The sequence below is a fragment of the Meles meles genome, chromosome 16 (genome assembly GCF_922984935.1).
Source record: "Meles meles chromosome 16, mMelMel3.1 paternal haplotype, whole genome shotgun sequence".
NCBI lineage: Eukaryota > Metazoa > Chordata > Mammalia > Carnivora > Mustelidae > Meles > Meles meles.
The window spans coordinates 68,877,174-68,903,579 of NC_060081.1; the positions used below are offsets into that span (position 1 = coordinate 68,877,174).

The 26,406-nt window shown below is 51.7% G+C and overlaps 1 protein-coding gene across 1 annotated transcript in view; it reads right to left on the reverse strand.

Annotated features, from left to right (window-relative positions):
* Window positions 1-297: 297 nt before the first annotated feature.
* The window catches only part of ELMO2 (engulfment and cell motility 2), a 37,431-nt gene continuing 11,322 nt past the window's right edge, over window positions 298-26,406 (reverse strand). Inside the window, exons 3-21 of the mRNA XM_045980440.1 lie at window positions 26,360-26,400; window positions 25,837-25,909; window positions 25,474-25,524; window positions 22,027-22,208; window positions 20,401-20,500; window positions 19,522-19,673; window positions 16,948-17,026; window positions 13,778-13,828; window positions 9,741-9,863; window positions 9,250-9,384; window positions 8,572-8,676; window positions 8,375-8,483; window positions 7,847-7,983; window positions 6,566-6,729; window positions 6,368-6,480; window positions 6,087-6,194; window positions 5,279-5,361; window positions 3,263-3,340; window positions 298-1,866 (exon numbers count right to left, since the gene is read on the reverse strand). Of these exons, the coding sequence (XP_045836396.1) occupies window positions 1,666-1,866; window positions 3,263-3,340; window positions 5,279-5,361; window positions 6,087-6,194; window positions 6,368-6,480; window positions 6,566-6,729; window positions 7,847-7,983; window positions 8,375-8,483; window positions 8,572-8,676; window positions 9,250-9,384; window positions 9,741-9,863; window positions 13,778-13,828; window positions 16,948-17,026; window positions 19,522-19,673; window positions 20,401-20,500; window positions 22,027-22,208; window positions 25,474-25,524; window positions 25,837-25,909; window positions 26,360-26,400 (2,085 nt within the window). The 3' untranslated portion in view covers window positions 298-1,665. The remainder of the gene's footprint in view (window positions 1,867-3,262; window positions 3,341-5,278; window positions 5,362-6,086; window positions 6,195-6,367; window positions 6,481-6,565; window positions 6,730-7,846; window positions 7,984-8,374; window positions 8,484-8,571; window positions 8,677-9,249; window positions 9,385-9,740; window positions 9,864-13,777; window positions 13,829-16,947; window positions 17,027-19,521; window positions 19,674-20,400; window positions 20,501-22,026; window positions 22,209-25,473; window positions 25,525-25,836; window positions 25,910-26,359; window positions 26,401-26,406) is intronic.

A 26,406-nucleotide genomic window follows, 5' to 3' on the forward strand; every position in this document is an offset into this window, starting at 1 on the left:
CCTGGCAGGGAGAAGAGGGAGGATACATTCACGGGGGTGTACAGTATGCCATTCCCTGCTGTGCCCAGCAAGCCAGAGCAGAAAACACTTTGTCCCGGTGCAACAGTCTGTGAGCATCTTTAACTGTCCGTGTGTGTGTGCGCGTGCGTGCACACACACTCATGCACACACCCAGGGAGGGCAAAGTGTTTGAAAAGGAGGAAGTCTCCCAGACACAATGAAATGAAGTCTTGTCAAGATGAAAGCTCCCTTGGGCAGAGAGCGAGTATAGAGAAATAGCTGTTAATAGGTACCATGGTTTGTACATGAAAGAGTATTTATTGAAAACATGGTTACTGGCAGGAAGCTCCTGGCTGCTCTCGGGTTACTCTCTTGGCTCACAAATGGAAGTGGAGGAGGTTTTTTTTTTGTTTGTTTTTTTTTAGAGGGAGCCTCCAATTTTATTTTCCTTCAAACATTCCGTCCTAGGATAGGTAGATCTTATATAAATATATATACACGTTTGTATAAGTATGGCCTCTAGTAAAGAAAATATATAGTACACTCTTCATCGGGCAGTACCTACCATGCTGGGCTACTACGATACTGATTGCCACTGTGTTCCCATGTCCAAGGAGAGAGGCTGGGTGCGTGGCTGACATGTGCCGCAGCACCGGGGAAGCCCTGTTGGCACTGCTGTGGCCTCAGCTCCCTGAAATCATGGCCAATGGCAGAAACCACAGCACTGGGATGAGGGGAAGGGAAGGCCAAACTTCCTGAGGTCGGGGAGGCCTAAGGAAAGCAAAGAGGAGGGGGCTGCCATTCAGGTTAGGTGAGAGATTTCTCTCTAAGGAAGGAAAAGATAAAAATGTGGGGAGAAGGGGGGAGGGAGTGGACTCTAGCGGCCTCACCAGTTTCGCCCAGGCCTCATCTGGGCTCTCCCTGCAGAGTTCTTTGAGACTAGAGGGGAGAACTTAGCTTGCATGTGTTTGACTTGCCAGGATGAGAGCCTGAGAGCTTGGTAGGGAGAACTTTCCATCCGCCCAGACAAGTGCGTGGGCAAGAGAGATCTGGTGGCTCCGGAGACCAGAGATGTTAGAGTCGAGCCTCAGTGGCAGCAGCCTGTTGGCCCTGAATGAGGCCCGAGTGAGCCCTCACGAAGGCGATGAAAGCAAGGGCAAGACATCTACCAAGCAAAGGCCAAGGCCTCTGCTTGGATGTGAGACACAGGCACAGGTCACCCAAAGGCAGTCTCTCTGAGGCTCTCAACACGCCCAGAACGTCTGTCCTCTGCAGGCAGCCTTTGCTGGGCTCGCGCTTGCCTACCCGGGGATCCAGCTGACTGGAGAGCAGACTCAGGAAGAAAAGGTGAGTGACTTGTTAACTCCAGCCCAAGCAGTCCCTGGCCCGGCAGGCAGGGGTGCCTGCTGTTCATTCCTCATGCTCTGATCTCAGGCTCCGCGGTGACAGGGAGGGCCGAGCACCCTGCCTTGGTGACTTGTGGAGGCAGGTGGGGACCAAGAGGAAGCTCTGGGTGGTCTGAGGGGAGTCTGAGGAATGGCTGGCATTTACTGGCCACCATGGTCACTACAGATTCTGTACAAGCAAAAGACAAGGCACCAGTCTGTGGGTGTTTCTTCTGGGCCCCAAATCCCTTCATGGGCACCGTGGAGTCTGGCTCCAGGCTCAGCCGTAGTGATAGACAAAGTCATAGCTGCTGGGCTCCTTGGGCACTGGCGGCGGGGCTTCAGGAATCTGGATGTTCTCCAGATCCAGGAGCCGCAGCTTCATCTCCATGCTCAGCAGGGTGTCCAGGTCGCTCTTGGTCAGCTCGCTGGACATGTCCTTCCCCAGAAGGGCACTGAGGCCGTCAATCCAGATGCAGTACTGTGGGAGCAAGTTGCAAAATGTCACATGGCGGCCCCTGGTCAGCAGGAGGGCCTGCCAAGTTCCCTTTGCTGAGAGGACTCACCCTAAGTCTCTTTTGACACCACTGAGTAGAGGCAAAGCAGACTGGGGATAATGGCAAAGATGAAATGGGAGGTGACCATTCACTTTCCCAAACCCCCCCCCCCAAACAACAACCTTTCGGCTTTTATGAGGGATTAATATTTAAAGCTTCCTATGATAAGCTAAAATATGATTTTTTAAAAGATTTTTTAATTTACTTATTTGACAGAGAGAGATCACAAGTAGGCAGAGGGGCAGGGAGAGAGAGAGGGGCTGGGGAGGGGGGGAAGCAAGCTCCCCGCTGAGCAAAGAGCCCGATGCAGGGCTTGATTCCAGGACACTTAGGTCATGACCAGAGCCAAAGACAGAGGCCTAACCCACTGAGCCACCCAGGCGCCCTATTTTTATTTTTTTTTTTGAATCTGATTTTTTAAAATACAGCTAATAAATACAGCAAAGCGAGACCTGATACTGGGGTATCAACTACCCAAAACTGCCCCGGAAATGAGCAATGGTGGGAGGGATTCATACTAGGTGAAAAAAGCAGGACCCAAGAGGAATCACTGTAGGATCTCAATTTTGTTTCAGAAAAAGTTTTAAAAAAGAGAAGCCCAGCCAACAAAATGTTAAAATAAGTGCTAGAGGGTCTCATGATAAGGAGGAATAACAGAGAATTGTCGGCCTACCCCTGTCTCACTCCTGTTTGCTCTTTTTCCCTGCCTTTGCTCACCCGTCTCCCCACCTGCTAGTTCCTCATTTCTTCCCAACAGACCTCCACTGGTGGCTCGGGGCCTGCCGAAACATCTCCTCTTCCACAAGCCCCACCTCTAGTCCCCTCTGATGCTCCCCGAGCTCAGCAGCCACATGGGACTCAAGCACAGTTACTCATGTGACCCCGAATAACTTCTAGAGCTGCAGGTACAATTGCAGTCCCCGTGTCAGGAGGACCAGACCCAGCAGCCTCAAAGCCCTGGCCCTACCGTCTACTGCCTGTGCCCAGGAGCCCCGAGGAGGAAGCCCCGGGTTCACTCGGGAAGGTGGCTGTGCTGGAGACCGAAAAGGGGGGAGCATTTTCTCAGTCCGGACAAGTTAGGCTACCCCCTGGTGAACCTGTTTTTCTAATGGCAACTTACAGCTGCTGCTGAAGCGTAACCTGTGGAGCCCAGCTCAGGGGGATGGACCCAGTCTGGCAGATCCTCGGTACCAGAAAGCCTTCGTGACACGCTGTGGTCCCCTGCCTTTAGGGCGATGTCCCTGTCCTGCCCACTCCTGCCCTCTAGCTAAAGAGTCACAGAAGGGGCTCGGCTGTCCAAAGCAGTAACCCACTGCTCACCTCGTACTTGTTGGGTGCGATGAAGTTTAAGGTCTCATCAGGGTCATAGAGGATGGAGAATGCCAACTCCAACACCTCCTGAAAGAGAAAGGGTTTCAGTTCCGTGGACAGTGGGGTAGCCTGGGCTCTGCGCACCAAGAGTTTGGCCAAATTCCTGGTCACGTGGCACCGTCACCGAAGGAGCTGGCTCAGATATGGTATCCTCGAGGCCCCGGGCATGTGCACAAGTGTGGCTGGAGATGAGGCCGGGCGGTAGCGAGTGGTAACTCACCCGTTCCCCACCTGAGTCACGCCCAAGATGTGGACACTCCTAACGCTGGAGAAAAGTCGTTTCTCAACACTCAAAACCCCTGTATCTCAGAGTCCGTGACTACAGATGACCTTTGTTCGGCTTGTATGTTGGTGATCAGACTGAAAGTCTTAATGTTCAGGAACCACGACAACAGTAACAAATTGTGACCCAAGTTAAGAGAGTTTAAGCATCAACACGGTCACTGCTGGATGATACCAGAGAACCAATCCACTGTTCTGAAAGTACTTTTATAAAAGGAAAGAATCAAGCACTTGTTCTCCTTTCTTATATAAACTGGACCACTGGGAAGCCAAGAGTAGAGGATGGTAAGCTTCTGTTTAGAGAAGCACTTCAGCTCATAAATGAAAGAGAATGACCGCATTAGAACACCACGAGTTTGCAAATCTTAATTTACTTGTGGAAGAAACCCTTAGCACCAAGAGTCTGCTAACCTCGCAAAAACAGAGACGATCACATCATGTGTCTCTTGATAGAACATAATGCCACCTAGGAAGTCGTCCTGCCCACCCCCCAAAAAGGGGGTCAACCCTGAGCTGGGATCCAGCCTCCCCCTAAATCTCTCCACTAACGTACAGATCTAGGACAGAGGAACAAGTTAAACTGTACCACGGGGAGACAATCAGCATATTTCAGACTGTGAGAAACTACCAAACAAGCAACCTGGTTTCATCAACTAATAAACTGCAAAGAGGAAAACAAAGACGGAAAAGAGAGAGGGGAACTAAAAACTAATCACAATGTGCATATCCTATTTGGATTCTGATTCAGTGAACAAAATGGGTATGAGTATGCGTATGTGTGCATATGTTTAGGTGTGTGCATACATGTAAACACTTATATATTTTAATATTTATTTATTTAAAAGATGTTATTTATTTATTTGACAGAGAGATCACAAGTAGGCAGAGCAGCAGGCAGAGAGAGAGGAGGAAGCAGGCTCCCTGCTGAGCAGAGAGCCTGATGCAGGGCTCGATCCCAGGACCCTGAGATCATGACCTGAGCCGAAGGCAGAGGCCTAACCCACTGAGCCACCCAGGCGCCCCAACATTTATATATTTTTATACAGAGAAATTAAGTTATTTATAAGAATGCAAACATCTGGGGCACCTGGGTGGCTCAGTGGGTTAAAGCCTCTGCCTTCGGCTCAGGTCATGATCCCAGGGTCCTAGGATTGTGTCCTGCATCAGGCTCTCGGCTCAGCAGCCAGCCTGCTTCCTCCTCTCTCTCTGCCTGCCTCTCTGCCTACTTGTGATCTCTCTCTTTCAAAAAAATAAATAAAATCTTAAAAAAAAAAAAAAAGAATGCAAACATCTATGGGATATTTGATATTAAATAACAACTTTTAAAATTTCTTTTTAGGTGTGGTCATGGTATTGGGATTATGTTAAGAGTCCTTATCGTTTACAGATACATTCTAAATATTTAAGAGGAACGATGTCATACTTGAGATTTTCTCCGGAGTAATAGTAAGTGGATGGGTAGGATGTGCCATGGTTGTTGAGGCTGGGTGATGTGTATGTGGGGCTTCTGCTTCTGTGTATGTTCAAAACTGTTCTTAGTAAGACCCACAGGAATAATTTAGAGAGCGAGTGGGGGGCGGGAGAGCACGCACTTAAACAGCAGCCACCACCGACTGAACCCTCCGGGCATCACCATGACCGTGACAGTGACCCTGACTCCGGCAGGCCTGCCGCTCCACTCACCTTGTTCTGTTTCAGAGCACTCTTCTCTTTCATGTGGGGGCAATCCTTCCCAGTGACAATGGCCTTAATGTCTGCAACAGGAACTGGGAAACGAAGGGAATTAGTCTCTGTGAGATTCATGCTGTGAGTGGGTCTTTGCATCGGTGCTGGGAGGGGAGCTCCAGCCCCCAGACCAAAGGGCTGTGTCAGCTCACAGAGAGCGGTCTTGTGCTAGTTTCTCTTCCACGGTCCCTTCCTGGGGGCCTGGCCTGCTGGGCTGTGTCCAATCTCACTGGGGGTCAGTTCGGGGCTTTGGGATCATCTCCCCGAGGACCAGGGCCTCAGATGCTCACATCACTTCCACGGCACCGTGATGAAGATGACAATGCCATGAGCGCACACAGCCAGGCCCCATCCTAAGGGCTTTACGTACACGACTCATTCAATTCTGTGCCTACTACTCCCATCTTGCACAAGAAACCAAGGCAGAGGTAAGAATTAACTTGCATTAATTAGAATAGCAAAGCGAGGGTTCGAATCCAGGCAGTCTGGCTCCAGAGCCCCCGCTTGTACCACTGCCCTTCAAGACCGTCTTGCAGCCCCCCCTGACAATCTACACCCCCATATCCGTCGGGGAATCCCACTGACTTCCCCGAGCAGCCCTGTGGGGTAGGCCAGGCCAAAATGACCTCTGACAGACTGAGCAGACAGGTCCAGGGAGACAAGCCATCCAAGACAAGATAATCGGCTTGAGAGCACCAGGACGGAAACTCAGGCCTCCTGACATCGAGTCCAGCTACTATGATACAGCAACGGGGAATGAACCTACTTTTCTCCTGCAGGGATTCAAACGTCACCTCCCCTTGCGGGTTGTCATCCAAGTCACCGTAGTGCAGGACCTTGTGGTTCAGGGCCAAGCGGCAGTACCAGAAACGTTCTGGAACACAAGGCCAGACAAGCAGGTGACCAGGGACAGTACTGGGAAAGGTATGGGCACATGAAAGGCAAAAGGGTGACATGTTCCCAGGCTGCTCCCCTCATGGCTCTGTCCGGCAGGCTCCCTCCCCAGTGGGGTGACTGGGACCAGCCCAGCAGCCCAGGCGCCCTCACCTTGCCTCCTGCGGTTCCCGATCTTCCGGAAGCTGCTGCCTTCACAGAGCCGATTCAGCCGCTGCTGCTTGATCAGCTCCAGGATCTCAGGCTGGATCTTCTCCCTCAGCTCCCTGGGTGGATGCGTACGGGAGCAAAGGGGAGGTGAGGACACGGCGGGGCTGGCGGTGCCTCCCCCCACCTACACGCGGCACTTACACGATTGGCGGGGACTGGAAGTCATCCTGACTCATCCGCTCGGACTGGCGCAACCGCAGGATCTCAGAGTAGCTCAAGCTGCGCAGTTTGCTCTTGAACTGATCCAAAGAGCTGGGTTTGGAGGGCAAAGCTCGAGTGATCTGCTCTCGGACCACCTGCATGACCTGAGCGGGAGGGAAGGAAGCCAGCTGCCTCAGTTCTTGGAAGGCCAGTTCTAGGCAGCCCTGCCCTGCCCTGGCCTTGAAGGGACCCCAGACACCTGCTGGGTGAGCGAGAGTACCGACTCTCAAAGGTACACCTCTTAGGTGGTTCTCGAGGACAAATGCCTGAGAGCGACAAGTGCTTTCTTTCCCACGAATTTCAACTAGTCAGCAGTGTGGTGGAATGAGCACAGGTTAGGGAGTCGGAGAGAAAGGAGCTCAGATCCTGACCCCATCTCTTAATCTGTGCCTTGAGCAAGCCACTCGCTGTGTGCAGAACTTCCTTGCCTTGTCTCAGGAGCAAGAGACAGGAAGACTCGTTTTTGGATACACGCTGCCTGCAGGACGGGGAGGTGCTACGTGGGTGCACAGTGCCTGACGCGGGAGTGGGCTCAAGAGACATGCTACTTCCTCTCAAACAACAGCGGAAGAGAAAACAGGCATCCCACGGCCTGTCCGGCAGCTCTGCGCCCACGCAAGGCAAAGTCTACAGGAGAAAAGACTAGAGGGAGACATGAACATGATCATCACTGGGTGGTAGAACTACAGGGAGCTTTCTCCTCTTTTATAGTTGGCAAATTGTTTATGATGAGATGCGTGGCTTTTAGACTGTCAGCTTTTGAGGGCCCTGCAGTGCCGTGAAGCATGGGGACGTGGGTGCGCTGGGAATGACTATGGAGCGGATAGCCAGGACGTGCCTATCCTGCCAGCCCCCTCCTCTCCCTAGTGTTGCCCAGTCCCGGGACCACACCAGGGCCTGACACAGTAAAGCACTCGGTCAACCAGCACCATTATGGTCAGGCTCAGCCTCCTGCCCTCTCTGGGGGACAGGCGGCCATGGCGGGTACTGGCTCTGCTGGGTCCGTGACAGGCCCAGGGCACCGAGGGGCAGACCCTGGCCCCAGGCTACGGGAAAAGCACAGGCAGAGGGGCCCCAGATTCTCCAGGGCTGCACCTCGTGACCTGGTGTGGCTGATAGCACTGGTTTCCCAGCTCAGGAGCTCCCCAGGCTCGAGCCAGTGGCCCCGCACTGTCACGTAACAGTCTCTGCCAGTGGGCGTCAGAGCTTGGAGACACGCACCTTGTTGAAGTCCTCGGCTGTCGCCCTCATCTCCTTCCAGGTCTTGTTCAGCAGCTGGATGCAGATCCCGAAGAGCTCCTCAAAGGCGCGGTCGTGGGTGAAGAACATTGGGTGGTAGTCGTTGCGGCCCTCATTGGCTATGGAGCAGGAGAAGCAGGGTGGGTGAGGCTGGACGCTCGCGGGCACCCACGTCCCGAGGAAAAGCAGCAGAGCAAAGCCAGGGCGCGTGAAAAGCATGGGGCGGGCCCGCCTCTACTTCCTCAGCTTTTTTCTGCTGGCCTGGCTCTGCCCTCTCTCCAGCTCGTCTCTCCTGACTCACGGGGGCAAACCGGCGGAGGCACGGCTCCTGAACACGCTAAATGGCCTGCTCAAACCAAGCAGCAGCCAGGAGTCCCATACACAAGGGTGAGACGCCTCACCAAGCACAGTAGTCGCCCAGTCCCACTGACCCCCCGCTTTGTAACCCCGAGTCCCCCAGGCTCCTGCTTACGGAGTGGCTGAAGGAAGAGGCGGGTGGCGGGGACTTACGCAGTTCCCCAACCTGCAGGATTTCACAGAGCATTTTGGTGAGCTCGATGGCACTGCGGCCGAAGGGGCACTCGTGTTTGTCCTCCCGGCTGCTGTTCTCCAGGACGATCTGTGGCGGGGAGGGGTGGTGGTGGCAGGGGGTTAGGGAGGCGACAGATGTGGCAGCAGGGCGGAGCCCACTGTCCCTGAGCCGTTACCCGGATGTAGGTGTCCTGATGGACTTTTGCCAAGTACAGCATGTTGTCCAAGGCCAGCATTCCAGGAGGAGTCTGGGTAAAGTCCATGGCTGGGTTGATATGGTTCTGGGGAAATACAGGAATCACGTTTGAGACTCAGTAGCCACCTGTGTGCAGTGCCACCAGAGCGGAAGGCCTACTGCCCTCTCCGTGCCACTGGCTCTCGTGTTCCCTCCTCCCTGCCTGCCATCTCTGAGAGACTGGGGAGCTCCTGACCCTGGATGGTGCTGACTCGCTCTGTCGCCCCAGCGCCCAGCACACCGTATGCTGAGTGGGTAGGCGCACGCTCAGTGTTCAACTGAATTAACACCATCCTCCTGTGTGTCCTCTCACAAGATGCCCACTTCTGCTTTTCAAAGCACCTCACTCTTTCGGGAGAGGTCCTCTCTTTACCCACGTGACTGACCTCCTGGGCCCTCCAACATATGGATTTGTTCCACAGGGCCAAATGCTACAGGGAAATGTGTGACCTCCCAGCACCAAGGCCAACGAGGTGGCAGGGCCCCTCCAGCTTCCTAGTGTCATCGATTCCAGGACCACCACGATGCAGGGGGGGTTCTCGGGGCTCTGTGTGGGTGTGTCCTCTGACCTCCTGTCAGGGGAGCAGGCCTTCTAAGATCCATACTTTGGGGAACTTACAGTAAATCCCAGCATTTTGTAGTCCTTGGTATACATGGCTTTGCGCTTCTCAGTCCCACTCCCGGGGACGCTGGTAGGGTCAGACTCGGCATCAAATGCAATTCTTCTCAGTTCAAATATAATGTCTCTTTGAGCCTGAGAAGTGAAACAGACAGCCAGGGGGCAAATCAGCTAGCCCAGGGAAGCAAGGAAAAGAGCGAGCAGGTTGGGCTTTCCTGGGCGGGATGCTGGGCCCGATCAGTCTCCAAGAAGGCATCCCCTCTGCCTTCCCAGGACAGAGGTGGGCTTGGCCCAGAGAGTCATCCAGTGGGAAGAGACGGCAGACAGGCAGAGCCGGGTTTCCCAGGGCAACACAGACCCTTTCTGCAGACACAATCAGGCATGCTCTCTGGCGCACAGCGGGTGCCCCGTGTGCCTCCTAATGGGGGAACGCACCACATCGAACAGCATAGGACTTAAGCCAGGAGCGGTCTGTCCCACTGAGCACCTACCTGGTCATTGGGGTCCATCTTGGTCATCATCCTTTCTTCCAGAAGGTTAAAGGTCAGGACTTGCAGGACGTACAGCTGATGGGCCATCTCGGTTTTGATTGGGCGGTTCCCTCGGATCACATGCTGGAAAAAGCAAAGGCAGGGAGCAGAGGGCTGAGCGGGTTTTCTTCTGCTGAAGACTTACATCCATGCTGGTAAAAAAGAAATTATGCTGGGCAGGGAACAGGGGTTTCCCTCCCACACACGGAACTTGGGAGGCTTCATGTTCTAGAAGGGATAGAGCATGAAAGGGCTCAATTCAGGCTGAGATGATTCACTGCAGGCCCCAAGGCACAGTCCCTTTCTCCACACTCCCCTGGGCAGGGGAAGTGGAACCAAGGGAGGGGCTGTGTCCGGTCACGCCAAAGATGAGGAAGGCTACTCGCTAGGATTAGGATTCTGGGCTCAGTGCTGGAACCTTCCTCCAGGTGGACACTCAATCCAAGACATCAGACAGTGTGTGCTGAGGACTCCACTCTGTCCTGCCTTAGAAAAATACAGTGTGGTGGATGGCCTCACCAAGTAGAGACTTTAGGAAAGGCCATTGTCTTGAAATGGTGTAGAGACCCCTACACAATGGAGGGTACTTAATGTTCCCTGTCCAGACCCCAATGCTCCCCCCACACCGTCTCTCCTTATCACTCTGCATGTGCTTCCCCCTCCCTGCGTCCCCTAGGTTGTATCCCACCCCTCTCTTGCATGCCCCCCCCACGCCCTCTCAGTTCTCATCTCCATCCCTCTGACGCCCACTCCACTTCAGGCTCCCTCCTTCGCTCAAGCCTCACCTCTGTCTTTTTCCCACACACTACCTCTCCCTGTGTCCCTTAGGTTGATCAACGCCTGGGGATGTTCTTGCCTCCTACTGTCCTGCTCTCACTCCCACAATGGCTGCACTTCCTGGCTTGTTCCCTTGTATTTCTTGCCTTTTCTCTGTCTTACCCTCCATCTTGAATCGTTCTTGGTCTCTTCTCGCCCAAATTAGACTCTTGCCCACTTTTCCACACACACTCCCTCTGTGTCCTTTATGTTCTCTCACTCAGTCTAGCTCCATGTCTCTGGAGCTGTGCTATCCGATATGGTGGCCATTCAGCATATATTAGAATTCACTGAAGTTAAAAATTCAGGTCTTTGGTCACACTAGCTACATTTTAAGCTCAACAGATATATGTGGCCAGGGGCTCCCACCCAATGATAGAGTAGATATAAAACGTTTCCACTGTCACAGAAAGTTCCACCGGACAGCCCCGCTCTACAGCTCCATAGCACTAGTGTGCTCTGGCTCGAGATCAATGTCTTTAGACCTGCGCAGTCCGATTTGGTAGCCACCAGCCACAGGTGGCTGTCGAACACCTGAAACGTGGCTAGTCCAAACTGAGATGTGCTGCAATGTAAAATGTATGCAGGATCTCAGAGGCTTAGCGTGAAACAAAGAAAATGTAAAATATGTCATTACCAATTTTTTCCTATTGATTACGCACTGAAATTACAGTATATGGGATAGAGTGAGTTAAAGTAAATATATTATTGAAATTGGTTTCCCGTATTCCTTTTTTACTGTTGCTACTCTAACATTTAAAATGAAGAACGGGGCCTCGCACTGTGTTTCCACTTGCCAGCACTGTTCTAGCCCTCCTCGCCCCGACATCTGACTCCAGAGTGTTCTTCATTTCTGTGGATCTGAACAGCTTAATGGCAGCCACAAGCCACATGTGGGTATTTTAACTGAAATATTAAAAAATTACAAACTTAGCTCCCCCATCACACTACACACATTTCAGGTGCTCGACAGCCCCACATGGCCAGCGGGCACCATGCTGGACAGCACCTCCATGCTGTAGAAGGTTCCACGGACAGTGCTGCTCCTAACTGCTCACCAGTATGAGCTAAGGCCCTTCTCCTCCTCCTCGTGGCAGCAGTCTGAGGCTCTTGGCTCTCTGCTCCGTGCAGGTGCTGGTCTCCAGGCCAGGCTGACTGCTCTGCTCCTCCTCCCCCTGCCTTAGCAAGTTACCCCACCCCCGGCCTCTCACTGCCGGGGGGGAGGGGTCTCCATAATTCATCGAACCACTTTGAGAAGAGGTTAAAGTTAATGTGATATGGTTTTCCTTCACCTGAATCCCGCTTTCTCAAGCTTAAGAGATGTCACAGCGGGGAGGTAATCACTGCCAGCAACAGCTCCTAGGAGCGCAGCCCGTCCGAGAAGTCATCGTTCCAGAGCTTTCACCTCAAGTCTTATTTGACTGCTGAGTAATTCAAGGCCTACATGCCTTGGCCCGATGTCATGAACTCCTAGGACTTCGGTGAGCATACATTAACCATTTTTGTAGCAGTCTTGAGTCCTGACCCTGAACTGTCTTCTATGGTAGAATCTTCACTTGTTCCCAGGTCTGTCCAGAAATGAGCTGAACTAATCCCATTGAGGTAACTATTAAGCCTTGAAGTTCATTACATTTCCCTCAGAAGGGTACCCTCCCTCCCATGCATGCAGAGGATGGCGCCTAAGAGGGCTGCTCAGGAATCTGGACAGGCACCTGCAGGACCTCTGCGCTCCCCATCCCTCACGGGAGGTGGCCCCCCAATCCCTCACGGGAGGTGGCCCCCCCATCCCTCACGGGAGGTGGCCAGGGCGTCTTCCCATGGCCCTCCGGCCCACGGCCCTCCCGCTGGGCTGGTGGTGGGGCTCTGACCAGGGAAACGGCCAGCGGCCAGCGGGCAGGAGCTTGTTCCGCTAGGTGAAGAGGTGGGCTGTGTGTGTGTTCAAGGCAGCCTGTTGCTTGGCTTCGCAAGTGCTCAGAGCTCACTTCTTAAATTCTGCCACCTCTGTCTCCTGTTCACGGTAAGAGGCCTGCTGATGTGAGCGGGGTACTTACCAGGGGCCAGGCACCCCGCTAAGCTCTGTATACATAAGAGCTTGGTCAGGCCTCACATCCAGATGAGCAAATCAAAGCAAATCGAAGTTAAGTGAATTGCTCAAGATCAAAGATTGATTAATGGCAGAGTGGAGGCTGGGGACTCTGAAGTTCGTGCTCAGAATTCTCAAGCCTTTCACACCTGACTTCTCATTTCTCATTTGATTCCTTCCACTGGGGCCTCCTGGTTTCCCCTTGGTTTTGACAACTGATAAAACTGCCCCCCTTTCACCCAGATCCCCAGCTCTCACCCTTCCCCTCCCTCTCGCCCCAGCCCCGCGTGGGGACAGGGAGTCAGCCCCCTTCCCAGATGCCTCCCTCCTCGCGACCTCTCCCTCTACTTTCCTCCCTCATAACACCCCCAGGAAACACACACACCTACTAGTGGGATGTTTCTAAATGCCAGCCTGGTTACGTCACCAGTCCGATGACATCCCCACCACTGCGCCTGGGAGAGAGACTAAGGCCCTGCCTGACCTGGTCTTCGCTGCTTTCCGGCCTCCAGCCCCTGCGCACGTCTGCTCCTTGAGCCACCCTCTGCGCGGTCACATGCTTCTTCTCAAGTCTGCTGTGGGAGCCTCCGCCTCACCTGCCATCCCTCCTCTAGAGGTTTCCTGACAGCAGCCCCCCCTCCTGAAATGCTCCCCCAACCCCGAAGCTCGATGGAACCACAGACCCCACGGTGCTCGGGCGCCATCCCATGGGACCGGAAGATCTTTGAGAGCAAACACACTGTCTGCTCGTACCCCACGCAACTCAGTTCTGATAACTGTTAGCGGAACGGTTTACTTTCCTCTTTGGGGCCAATTTTAACACATTCCTTCTGGATAAAAGCTGCTGGAGCTGCAGGGCCACAAATAGACAGCGGGCTGGCCTCTGTACCTCCTCAGAGGCTCGGTGATTCCTGGCAGGACGGCCTCCTAGAGACAGCTCCATTTACAGAGGATTACAGGAAAAAGCTTCCTGCTTAACAAGGGTTTATTAGCACCTATCTATCCACTCAACAGTAATCTCAGTAATAACAATACAACCACAGTAACAGTAACAGTTGCTATCACCAGTAACAAAACACAGCTTGCTCTGGGAACTTACGTTCAGGATTATGGACCGAAGGTGCTTCTGTGCAAAGGCATTGGCCATATCCTGTTGAGAAAAACAAGCCAATGTAAGGCAAAGTGGCAGGCCCCCAGCTGTGACAACTGTCAAGTGAAAAGTGGAATCGTGGCTCCGGGGCTTTTTCTCTAAAATTTTCTCTCCTTTCAAATAAAAAGTGGGCTAATGGGAAAAAAAACAAAAAACAAAAAACAAAAAAAACAAAAACCCATGGACCATCAAACATATTCTATACTCTGAAAACCTCCCGCACACTTTTTTTCTGGGAGGGCGAACTGACTCAAATAGGACGTTTCCTCCCCTGTGGCAGTCAACCACACCATCTTCCACGAGGAACAGAGACCGCTTCAGGACGAGACACTCGAGTCACAAGGATGCTGGACAACAGGCAATGGACAATGCGTACGGAGCACAGAGCAGCGAGATGGGTCCATGCACCGTTCCAGACAGACACCCACCCCCGAGGCTGGAGGGCCTCTTCCAACCGGCGGACAGGGCTGGGGCCCCAGCGCCCCCTCCGGGCCCCCCAGCGCCACACAGGCTGGCAGGGCTGGGGCACAGGGGCTCCTGCCACAGTAAGTAGCCGTGATTCACTTCTGACCAGTTTGGAGAACAGTACATTAGTGCTTTGGGGTAATTTCTCATAATAGGGGCATCGTTTTTACTGTATTTCTTTCAGATTCTGACAGTAACGCTTTATTTATTTGGCACACACGGGAAATAAAGGATCCCGCATAAAGCAGCCTTCCAGGGAGCTGAGCTTCAAGGGTCCTTTTAGGACCTTGTTTTGGCTGTTCTTACACAAATTCTCTAAAAATGGATGATACAGACACTTCTTGATTTTTGAGGGGACGACAAGGATTACAACCTCAACATGCCGAGGGCTTGGCTTCACCAGAAGAGCGGGGAGCTCAGGCACTTGGACTCCCCGAGGAGCTCCAAAACGTGTGGCTATTTTCCCTCAACAAAATGGTCCCAAAGGTTCCTGTGCTTTTAATCTTTGTGACAGCTTTTCATAATTCTTCTGTCTCCTCCTTCCAATCTCGGCCATCGCTTCTTACCACGTTAATTAGTATGACTTCACTTTCTAAACTGCTGCCTTAATTTAATTTTATGGGTAATTCTAAATCAATGGGCCTGAGGGAGCTGTCACACCTCTCCCACGGAGCAGTATCTGTGAGCACACTCATTTTTCTCAGAGCTAAAAGGCCTTTCCCTCTTCCTTCTACGTCTCTAGTTATATCCCAAATGGCTGACACTGCCAGGAACATTAAGTTTTACTTTGCATCCCCTGAGCACACACGCTGGCTGGCAGAGGAGGAAGGTGGCCTAGAAACTTCTTTGGTAGCTATAGGAGGTCGGCTTGAGATTAAACCTTGCTGTGGACAACTCACAAAGTGGGTAATTGACATTGGCCTACTGCTAGAACGTGATGGCCTTAGACTAGCTTCTCTGCGGTGCTGGGGGAAGCACTCATCTTCCTTCATAGCCTCGTAAAACCGACTTCTAAAGCTCCCTCTAAGAAACAAGCATGGAAATTCCCTCCTGACAACTGTCTAAACTTCTTCAAATTCCGATGGCCCAGTATGCACCCAAAGCAACACGGATTTATCTTTACTCTCTGCCATACCAAGCTGGAAGGCGATGCATCCGTGGTATCAGCTGGGTGAAAGTCTCAGGCTGTTTCAGAATCTGACCTCCCCTGGCTGAACCACGAACCTATGTAAAGGCAGGTTACAAAGGAAAGACTGGGCAGCATCCCCTGGGGGAGGCACCCCCTTAATCCTGCATGTAACAATAGTCTCCAGCACATTCCCTGAGTATTCTGACCAGTGACTTTTACAGCACACAACCTTTCCCTGGGTCTTGGAGTTCCGTGAACCCCTCGATCAGAACAAGAGGGTCTCGCCCAGCTCTGACCTCCCCACCTGGAAGAGAGCTGGGGCCCTTTCCACATGGCGGCGCTACTTACAGTGACAGGCAGGTCTAGAGGGTTAAGGTGCTTGTCCTGCCGGCAGAAAGCAAAAAGCACAGAGAGAAGCAGATGGAAGAATGAGCTTTCAGCTTACATTCAAAACAGGACTAGGAAGGGAGAGATTAACAGAACAAAGCCATCCAAGAAAAGACAAGGACACACAGAACCAGAGATGCTCCTGGTCCTCCCATGGGAAGCCACCAAAAGCTTGGTTCATGATTCCACCCGAATTTCAACTTCCAGAACCCATGGTATGGACAGAGAATTTAATAGTCTTTCTTCTGTATGCCACTTGGGCTTTTTTTTTTTTTTTTTTTTTTTTTGCCAGAGATATCTGGAGTGTCAGAGTTGGAAGGGCACTTGGAGATCATTTAGTCTGGCCCTTTCATTTATAGAAAGAGAAATAGAGACCCAAGAAGTTAAAACACCTGCCCAGGCCGGAAATACACTCAGCCTCTGGGCCCCGGGCTCAGGTCAGTGCTTGTTCCCCGGCCCAGCCAATCCTTGGTTTCCTCACTCGTAAAACAGGGAGCTTGTTTTTCCTCATGACGCCCCTGGGAAGTACACAGGGCACAGTATGCTGCTCCCCTATCACAGGGGAGGACCTGGGCCTCCGAGCAGCAGAGCTCGGTGTGTCGTGTCGCACGGCTAACGGGCCGGGGAAGAAAGCAGCTTCGAATCTGGGCCCGAGGGTCTTTACACATGAAACTTCATGCCAAGATCTCATTTGTCCCGGTTTCCTTGGACTGGATAGTGATGCCCAGAGGGCCTCCTCTCCCTTCCCGATCCTCTAGCCTGGGTCTGCAGTGAAGACCAGTCTGGGCTTGTTGTATAGGAGGTCCTGGAAGACAGCCACCCTGGCTTGTTTACCTACTGTCGGAGGCTCTTTGGGCTATAATGACAAAGTTGGCTGCCACAAAGGCCATAAGCCCACAGAGCAAAAAATATTTACTCTCGGGCCCTTCGGAGGAAAAAGTCCGCAGGCCCTGCTCTGACCTGAGACCTGGGCCTTGCTTAGCAAGGCCGCTCGGAGGGCCCCCGCCACAGAGGGAGGGGAGGAAGGACTCTTGGGGAAATGGCTGCGTGTCTGCTGTCTGCACAACGAAGGGCGGATGGGAGACAATTCTTCTCCTGGAAGAGCCCAGATGAAAAGCTTGAAAAGGCAGCCACAGACCTGTCGCTTGTCCTCAGGAGCCTTCAGGAAAAGCGCGTTAATCAGTGCAATGGCGTAGGTCTGAATCTCCTGGTTGGAGCTGTGCCAGTGGAGAAAGAAGGCAGAGGGAGATTAGAAGACTGACCAGCGAGAGGACACTGGGGTGCATTTGCAACGGTTGCTCAGACGGTAATCAAATAATCATCCAGGGTGATATCTCAAAAGCCTTAAAAATGGGCATACTCTGCAACCCGGCAACTCTACTAATAGCAATTTATCCAAAGACGGTAATCAGAGAGCTGTGCAAGATGTACTGGCAAAGCATTTCATTCAAGTACTGTCAAAAGAAAGAAAGAAAGAACAGTAAATAATTCAAATGCCCACAATCGCAACTCTGTTTATCACATTACAGGACTAAGTTGTCGCTGAAAATCACGTTGTAGAGTAAAGGTTCTTCACCCGGGGTTCGGGATGGTTTTGGAGTGTCTGTAAACCCGAGAAATGGTGCAGAAATCATTCCACGCGGTTGGTTGACTGTGTTATTTTCTCCAAGAAAGTGAGTCTATAACTGTTACTGGATTTTCAAAGGCATATGGGATGCAAAAAAGATGTAGAACTACCCTTTTAGAAGAATCTTTAACATGGGGAAATGTTCAAGGGCTATTACTCTGTAAAAAAGTCAAGGTACACAGAGTATACAGAGTAAGCTCTCGGTTCTGTTAAAAATATACAAGGAGAAAACGACTAGCAGGGCAAGTCAGTTTAATGTGAACAGTGGTTCTGTCTGGAGGTGGGGAAATGGGCAAAGGATTTACTCTTTGTGCTTTTCTTTATTTTCAGAGTCTCCAACTACAAACTTATTTCATTTTAAAACAAATTTGCTAGAACTGTTCCCTGGAATCTTATAATCCCGGCCCCTGGCAAGATGTTTCCACCTGCCAAGCTGCGGGTACACTCAGGGCAGGGGTGGGGCTCTCTTTTTAGACAGGTCGGCAGACCTCCTGGTCGGGTGCGGGGCATCCTGGAGGTCTCATGGAAGGAACTCAGTGTCCCAGCCCAAACAGCAGAGAACATAATGTCTAGTAACAGCTACAGGCTGAAAACAGTCATGGACTGAACCCTAAAAAATGCCATGCTCCTTTACTACCCTTGGGGAACATAACTGGGTCATTCCTGATTCAGAAACAAAGAAACTAAGGGGAAAGTCTGACGTCAGGAAAATCAGAACTCTCCATCTGGAGTTTATGATGTTCCCTTCACTTCAAACAACATTTTTGGCTTTGGGGTATGAAAACAGAAGCTGAAGAATTCCTTAGAAGTGACAAGGAAGATATCAGAACTGCAAATGGTGTTTTCTTTTTACTTGGATTATTTGTGGGGCTGAGGGTACAGGTTGGGAGCAGAGCTGAGTCAGGACAGGGCTGCTACAAACAGGCAACACTGGGAACTAACAGGGCATTCTGTTGGCATCTGCCCATGTCCAAAATGCTAAAAGGGGACAAGAGTCAGAAAGGAGTCAACGCTGTCACCACGTTGTTTGGGGGAGTCCAGCCCCCTTAAATTGTTTAGGAGGGTTAAAGTGAAGTGAAAGGAATGGAGAGGAGAGGAACAGTGCTCCAAAGGGTTCATCTGTCTTCTGGTTTTACTGGTTTTAAAACATATTAGGATGTGATAAACTCTTGGGTTTTTTTTTTTTTTTAATTTACATTTATATTTATTTATCCATTTTTAAGTAGGCTCCACACCGAACGTGGAGCCCAATGCACGGCTTGAATCCACCACCCTGAGATCAAGGCCTGAGCTGAGATCAAGAGTCAGAGGCTTAACCGACTGAGTAGCCCAGGCGCCCCTGTGTTAAACTCCTTAGAAAACAAATAAAAGCAAACAACTGCTGAATTGAATACCTAACCTGTGCTGGCCATCAGGCAAGATCTTTTATCTCTTTTGATCCTCACAAGTCCGAGTGGTGGGGAGGAGGACTAACCCCAGTCTAGAGAGAAGGAAACCGAGACCAGGCGAGACCAGGTAACTTGTTGCAGGCAGAGACCTGGTCAGTGTGCAGGAGAGCCAGGATCTGACTGGCAGCCTGGACTCATGCTCAGTGTGGTATTTTTTGCTACCCCCCATGGCATACCGTTCGTTTGCTAAATGTTCATTCCACAAACACTAACTGACTTCTATTAAATCAAAGCAGGGGATCCAAAAAGAATTGGTCCTTCTTCCCAGAGAGTTCAAAATTTAAAGTGGGAGACAGGTAACAAAAATAAAGCATTTTATGTCCTTATCATAGGTAAAGAGAGACTGTTTGGCCCAGAGAGGAGAGAGAGCATCTGATTCTGCCTGATGCGTGGCAGGAAAGGAAGGCTGGGAGCACTTGGCTTCATCCTGAGGGACGAGGAGCACCACGGAGGGTTTTAGCAGGAGCGTGACATGATCAGGCCCAAACACCGGGAGCGTCCTGACAGCAGTGTGGAAGTGCTGATGCTGAGTGAATGGGCAGACCGGCAGCTTGGAACACAAGCAATGGAGGAGGGCTGGGAGATGGCCAGAGGATGAGAGGCGAGAGGGGAAGCTGGGGCAGGATCTCTTACTCACACCTGGAGGTGAGAGATGAGCTGTCCCACGGTGATTTCCTCCGCGATCTTCTGGTACAGACTCTGGCTATTTAAGACCATGCTCTCCAGGATGGCCAGGGACCTCTGAAGGATGGACACGTCCACCATGGGCTGGCTCACGTACCCTGCAATCTACAGCCAGCGAGGGCCAGGTCAGTCAGGAAGCCCAGGACTCAAAGTCTTGTAATCTAGTAACTCCTCATTATTCTCAACGCCCATTATAATGTCCCCGATACATGGTCATTTCACTTTTGCCTAAGTATCTCCAGCATCAGGAAGTTCCCAATGTCCCAAGACAATGACAGATATGACTCTAGGTCAGTGGATACATGACTCATTGGTTTTAGTCCAGTTTTGAGAACTGACACCACCCCTTCCTCCAGAAGAAAGGAGGGCCGAAGCAGAAGTATCCCCTCCCACCTGCTGAGCTCCATCTGACAATCCAAACAGGCTGCTTTGCAGATCTGTCAACAGAAGGCAGACTTAGAAATCTAAGGCAAACAAAATGAACATGTAGAACCAAAGAGAAGGGAGTGCTCGGGAAGCAGGTCAGAAGATTCAAGGCTGCTCCTGGTGGCCCGGCTGGTGTCCTCCCAAATCTCACTGACAATCAAATCCCACTTTGGCCACATTCAGTTCTTAGAGCCCGTTCCCATCTTCTCAGAGCAGGCCTGAGAGAACAGTGAAGGAACCGTTTCAGGAGCTCTAGGAAGACCTGAGCATGAGGATGAAAAATTGGGCCTTGGGGACAGAAAGCCGACCCTCAGCAGAATGGTTGTGTTGCCTGCACCGGTCCCTAAACTGACAGGACAACCAGCCACAGAGGGAGGAGAGGACAATGGAATGCTGGAGGCCTCACCTGCTTAATAAAGGTGATTGAAACCATGTCCCAGGAGACAATGCCGTGGTCCATGAGCTCTAGGAAGGCAGTCAAGGTGAATGCCAGCATCTCACTATAGCTGGGACATAAGCAAACACACACAAAAATCATACAAAGATTCGGAGCCGGGGAACACAGGTGTGACAGCAGCCACAATGGGGATGGATTTCAGCGTAAGTGCCAGGGACGGTCAGCACAGCTGTGAGCAGGCACCTGCATGCACACCTGGCCAGGTGTGAAGCAGATTCTGTCCAGGCATCTGTCTCGGGGCAAAAAGAGCTGCCGGAGGACTGGCTCTCCTTCCCTATACCACCTCATCCCAGAGGAACACAATCACTCATCTGTTTCTCAAAACCAAAAAAGGGATCAGATCTTTATCAACCCCAATACTTGGCCGGGGCACCCAAAGGAGCTTCAGCCCATGTGCAACACCAAGGGGCAGCACAGCGCCGGTACAAACTTCAGACATGGGCTCAATTCCTGTTCAATTATTTACTAACTGTGCAAATTTTATCCTTTCAAACTTCAAATTCCTCCTTGGTAAAGCTGAGTCAATCTCACGGCGTTAGATCATAATGGGCAAGGCGACAATGTGTGCAAACTCCTGGCTGCAATGCTGATAGCATCCGAAGCCTTCTCTCCTGTGTGCCCTCTTTCTACACACCCCCCTTTATCCGGCTGTACAGTGCTCTAGATTCAACAAACCCTATTCCCATTGGCAAGGCAGGTTCGGACCCGTTAACAACAATCTTTGTGACAGTATTACATGTAAGCAGCACCCCCATTTTAAAGAGGAGGAAACCAAGGCCAGTCTAATCCTGTACTTCCCCCCGCCCCCCAAGACAGCTGAAGTCTCTGAGGGCCACTGAAAGCTTCAGGACGTCCGTGCTGCTGCAAAATCTGAGACTTAAAACGAACACCCAAGAGTACGTGCTTGGTTTGGCTGAAAATTTCACGAGCTGGTCCATCAGCTGAAAAGAAGATTTCTGACTCCCTCTGTGTGCCAGCTGAGAGGGACGGAAAGCCAGCACAGGCCTAGATGGCTAACTAAACACGTGTTCACTCATGGCTGGCCACGGGCACAGAGTACCACTGCCCTCATCTCGGCACCGGAGTATGACCGAGATGTCTGTGGCCTATTGCAAAGTTCTGGAGCTTGTTTTCCCTGTGAAAATGGGCGGTAGGGAGAAGGTCTGAGTATGTGTGTGCTCATGTGTGTGTATGAGGAGTGGGGAGGTGACTGGAAAGGGAGGAAGCAGGGGTGGAGATTAAGAACCGACAGATACTGTTCTGGTCAATTCTGGAGGGTCTGCTCACTAGCCATTTTCCATAAGTTAACAGATCTGTCATGACCTACCTTCTCTCTTCCTGACTTCCGTACCCCCTGATTTTACTATTGCTTAGATCTGTGGGGACCACCTAGAGTACAAGATTCAGGAGCACAACAAGCAAATCCGTCTGTGCAGAGCCCAGTACTTGGCACACTGCTTTGTACACAGAACGTGCTCAATAAGTTCAAGTGACTCAGTGGAGATGAGAAAAGGATGCCCCGCAGACTGAAGTCAGTCTCTGAAACCCCCCCAAGAAGGGCTCAGTTATACTCACTGGGACAAGAGCTTGGTTCCACTTTCCACGAGCCGTGTTAGCACAATGATGCCATCCATGTTGATGAACTCAGTGGCAAAGGTCACATCAGCAGAGAGCTTGGCCAGCTCCTTCATGGCATCTAGCCGGGTCTCCATGTTGGACGACTGGGTCCTCTCCATCAGCTGGCGTGCAGCCCGGGACTAGGAGACCAGGAACAAGATGTATGCCATCTGCTCCTTGCGGCAGGTTACTGCTCTGTGAGTAGCTCATAAAGGCTTTTCTGTGGACATCCAAGCCCGAGGCAGAACTAGTTGTTCACGCTGTCTAGGAGTTGCTTAATAAATGCTTATTGGATCAATCAGGGAATTACCAGTATGCCAAGACCAATCTGGACCTATATGGATCCTTTCTGTAGCACTCTGGTCTATGGATTACAGAAACTTCCCACTGAAGGACTACAAAAGAGATCGGGGAGAAGACAGTCTACCACCTCTGGCAAGTCACAGGGACATGGATATTGGTTCAACAGAGGGGGCTTTTCTATTAATGTAAGCCATCAGACAACAGACCAGGTTGTTCCTTGATGTAATGAGCTCTCGGTCACTAAAAGCAATCAAGGAGAATCTGGACAACCAGATGTCAAAGATGCTACACAAGGGATTCTTGCATTGGGTGGAGGACTTCATCTGATGATCAGTTTTAAAGCCCCTTTCAATCTCAAAATGTGATAAGCCTGACAAGTTATTATTTTTTTTTTTTTTAAACTTTCTCTGAAAGCCTGTATCATTGTCTCTCAAACTGACAGTCCTGGGAAAATTTTAAGAATACCACAGGGCTGGAAGTTTTCAAGATAGCTTTTTCAAAGTGATGACTGTTGACCAAGCCTTCTCCCAGCACATGAACTTTCCCCAGAAGAATGCTTGCTTCCTTGCTGCAAGCTCCAACCACAAGCCTTCCCTAGCATCCGCTAGCCCTTCCTCCTGCTGAACTTCCTAGCTTTATAGTCAGGGCCCCCGCAAGTGACTGACCCTCAATTTGTCACTCTCTATTTTTTGTCTGTTAATTAATATTCTCAGCTGGAATAGAAGAGCCTTGAGAGCAAAATGCTCCTGCGGTCTTTATTTTTTCTTACAGAGCTCAGCAAGCAACTGCAGCCCAGTTCCTGCTGCTGACCGAGGAGTCAGGTCTGGTCACCTCTCTCTCCCCTCTGCCTCTCCTCTTTTATTATCACAGAGATGGGCCTACAGTGGCCGTGGCTCTGGATGACACGGAAATCCTCCAGGCTCCCGTGGTGGAGAATATGCACACCGCGAGAAAAGGTCACAGGATAGAACCATTTGAAGAGCACTGGTCTGCACCACACTTGGAAACTTCCAACTCCAAATGTTAATTTTCCTCCTGAGACAGCGTTTCTGGGCTGCCGCCTTCTGCTCTGGAGAGATGTACTCCTGGGAAAGTCAACTACTCTGCGCAGGAGGTCTGGAAAATGCTTCAGCACGTCCACGAGAGCAACTCCCAGACGGTTATATTAAGCTAGCAGAGCTGATTTGGCCGGGGGGTGGTCAGCAGGGGGTGGGTGGGTGGGTGGGTAATGAAGCCCTTAGGGTGAGAAAGGTTCCGGAGGAGGGGGAAAGCAGGGGGACTCACTGGTGAGAACACCCGCCAGGAGTCAGACAGCCCCGGGTTCGAGAGGCAGTTCGGCCATGTTTTTATCTGTGTGACAAGTGGCTAGTCACGTAACCTGAGTCTCAGTTTGCTCATCTGCAAAACGGGGCTATCACGAGTACCCATCCCTTCGGGTATCTGTCAAGATAAGAGGATATGCTGCATGCAAGGCGCTTGGCATTCTGGAACTATCAGCTGTTACTATTGCGCACCACCCTGCCGCTCAGAGGGGCTGGTCTCTTGCCTCACCAAGAAAACAGGTGCCATCACAGCCTTAATTTTCTGGCAGCCCTTTCTACACCGAAGTGACCCCCCCATATCGGTCATCCTCCTCAGGGAGCGAGCAGTCAAAAATCCCTCCACCTGGGCTTTGGGTTCCCCCTGTCCTGACCCAACGAGGTCCTATTCCATTAATCACCCCCTCTCCTGCACCATCAACTTTCCTCTCTTTCATCTCAACTTCTTTTCAAAGACACAAAAGAAACTGCAACAGAAGTTAGCAGCTCTGAAGGGTCAAAGGAGGTGGGGAACTGGGTGGATGAGGCACGGGAGAGGGAGGGAGACCTTCCACTTTATCTTTGTCAAACTTTTTGATTTTTGTAACCCAGGAATGTTTTACCTCTGTTTAAAAGGCATTAGCCTTTTGGCTCCACATCCCCAAGTTCCTGCCTGCTGCTGTCTACTTCCTTTTATAACCAAGCTTCCTGATAGTGCGGTGAAGTCAGGGACCTCACTTTGCCACCGCTGTGGCCCGGCTGTCACTCATCACCCCACCAGAACTGTCTTCACAGAGGTCACCAGGGACCATGGACTTCCTGGGTCAGTGAACAACATTTCTGCTCTCAGTCGACTCGATCTCTGCTCGCTGCAGGCGGCGCCTTCCTCTAACTTGACACTCCCTGCCCACTCCCCCTCGGAGTGGTTTTCTCTCTGCATTTCTAGTTGCTTACTTAGTTACCCTTAAGGAGCTCTGGCAGGAGTCAGGGAGTCGCCTCAGAGTCCTCCCTTTCCTTCCACGTCCAGGACATCACCCCATCCCCGGGTTTACCTCTAAGTATCTCTCATGCCCGCCCCTCGTCTCCACTGTCACCTGCCTTCGCCTCACGGGCTGTCAACATTCCCCAGTAGCTTCTTAAAGATTCCTCCTACCACCGACTTTCTTTTCTTAGCCCATCTTCCACACTGTCACTACAGTGATCTTCCTAAAATACAAATCTAAACATAATGTACCTTCCTGCTTAAAATCTTTCAATGTCCCCACATTCCCTTCTGAATCAAGTCCAAACCCATGAGCAAGCCGTCCGGGGCCCTTCCAGGTCGGCTTCCCGCTGGCTGCTATAGGCCCCGCCTCCCCCAACAAAGCACATCTCTCTGCTTGGGACACCCTTCATTTTCTTATTTCTCTGGCTAATTCAACATCTGCACTAAGCTTGCCTTCCTCTGGGAAGGTTTTCTGGGAATCCTCAGGCTGAACCAGGCAGCCCCTTCTCTGAGTCCCCACAGTTCCCTAAGTAACTTTCTGTCAAAATACTTGAGAGAGGCCTTTGTTTGTTTACTCCTAACAAGGTTGTGAGAGCACAGACTGACTTATTTTAAGTCATCTCTACACCCAACGTAGGGCTCGAACTCACAACCCCGGGATCAAGAGTCGGATGCTCCACCGACCGAGCCAGCCAGGCGCCCCTCAAAGACTGACTTTTAAAGCTCTGTAGTCTTGGTTTCTAGAAGGGAGTCTGGACCATGGTGGGTGCTCCTATGCGTGTTAAATAAATGTACTCCTGAGGAGAACCAGATACTTACTGGGGAGATGGCCAGCTGTAAGATGGTCCCATTCTTAATGTCACTGCGCGTCTGGGTAACAAAGAGGAAAAAGAGTAACTAAGATACAGTATTAGACCTGAGCAAGCCGGCCGACTCAACTTTACAGTAGCTGTAACTGAACCTCTTTGGTCAGGCTTCCTTCTGCGTGTGTCTTGCCCGAGAACTTCTCAGAACCCCTCCATATGCCCCAGGCCCTCAGGAGGGAGAAACCTCGGTTTTCCAGCCGCCAGAGGAGGCAGGGCTGACATGCCCCAATCTGCCCGGGAGGCAGGCCCTCCCTGGGACACAGAAACTGCGCCCCTGTCAGCAAGGCTCCCGCGCCGACCGCACTCCCGCACGTACCTGCTCGGTGATGTAGAGCTGGGGGCCGTCTGCATATCGGAGGGTGTAATACTCCGGGTTTGGCAGCGACCACCTGTGTGAGAAACCACAGTACAGCCACCCGGGCCTTCCTCGGGCCCGGCTAAAAGCGACAGATGCAATAATCATTTCCAGCAGAGTCGCCTCAGGCTTTGAGCAGCCTGCCTGGAGGAGGGGGGAGACCCAAAGCTACGGGCTGAGATGCTGACAAAAACAAGTGGCTCAGGCTTGGGTACCAACCCGTGCCGCCCAAGGCGGTCCACACGACTCAGCGCGAGCCTCACAGGCCACCAGCGCCTCAGACAGGGCCTTCCTGGGCTCCCAGGAAAAAGAAGGATTTCTATGAGGTCATAGGGACATCCTCCTCCGCTACACCTCCTTTGTAACACAACGAGCCACAAAAGTTCCACCCTGGGACCCGGCTAGCTGGAGATTCCTCACGGTGGGGCGGTGTACCTGTAGTTGTTAGCCTACCCTGTCCAGAAGGAGGGCACTTTCTACTCACCCATCACACACTTCCTTGATGATGGATGCCAGGGGCCGTTTCTGAAA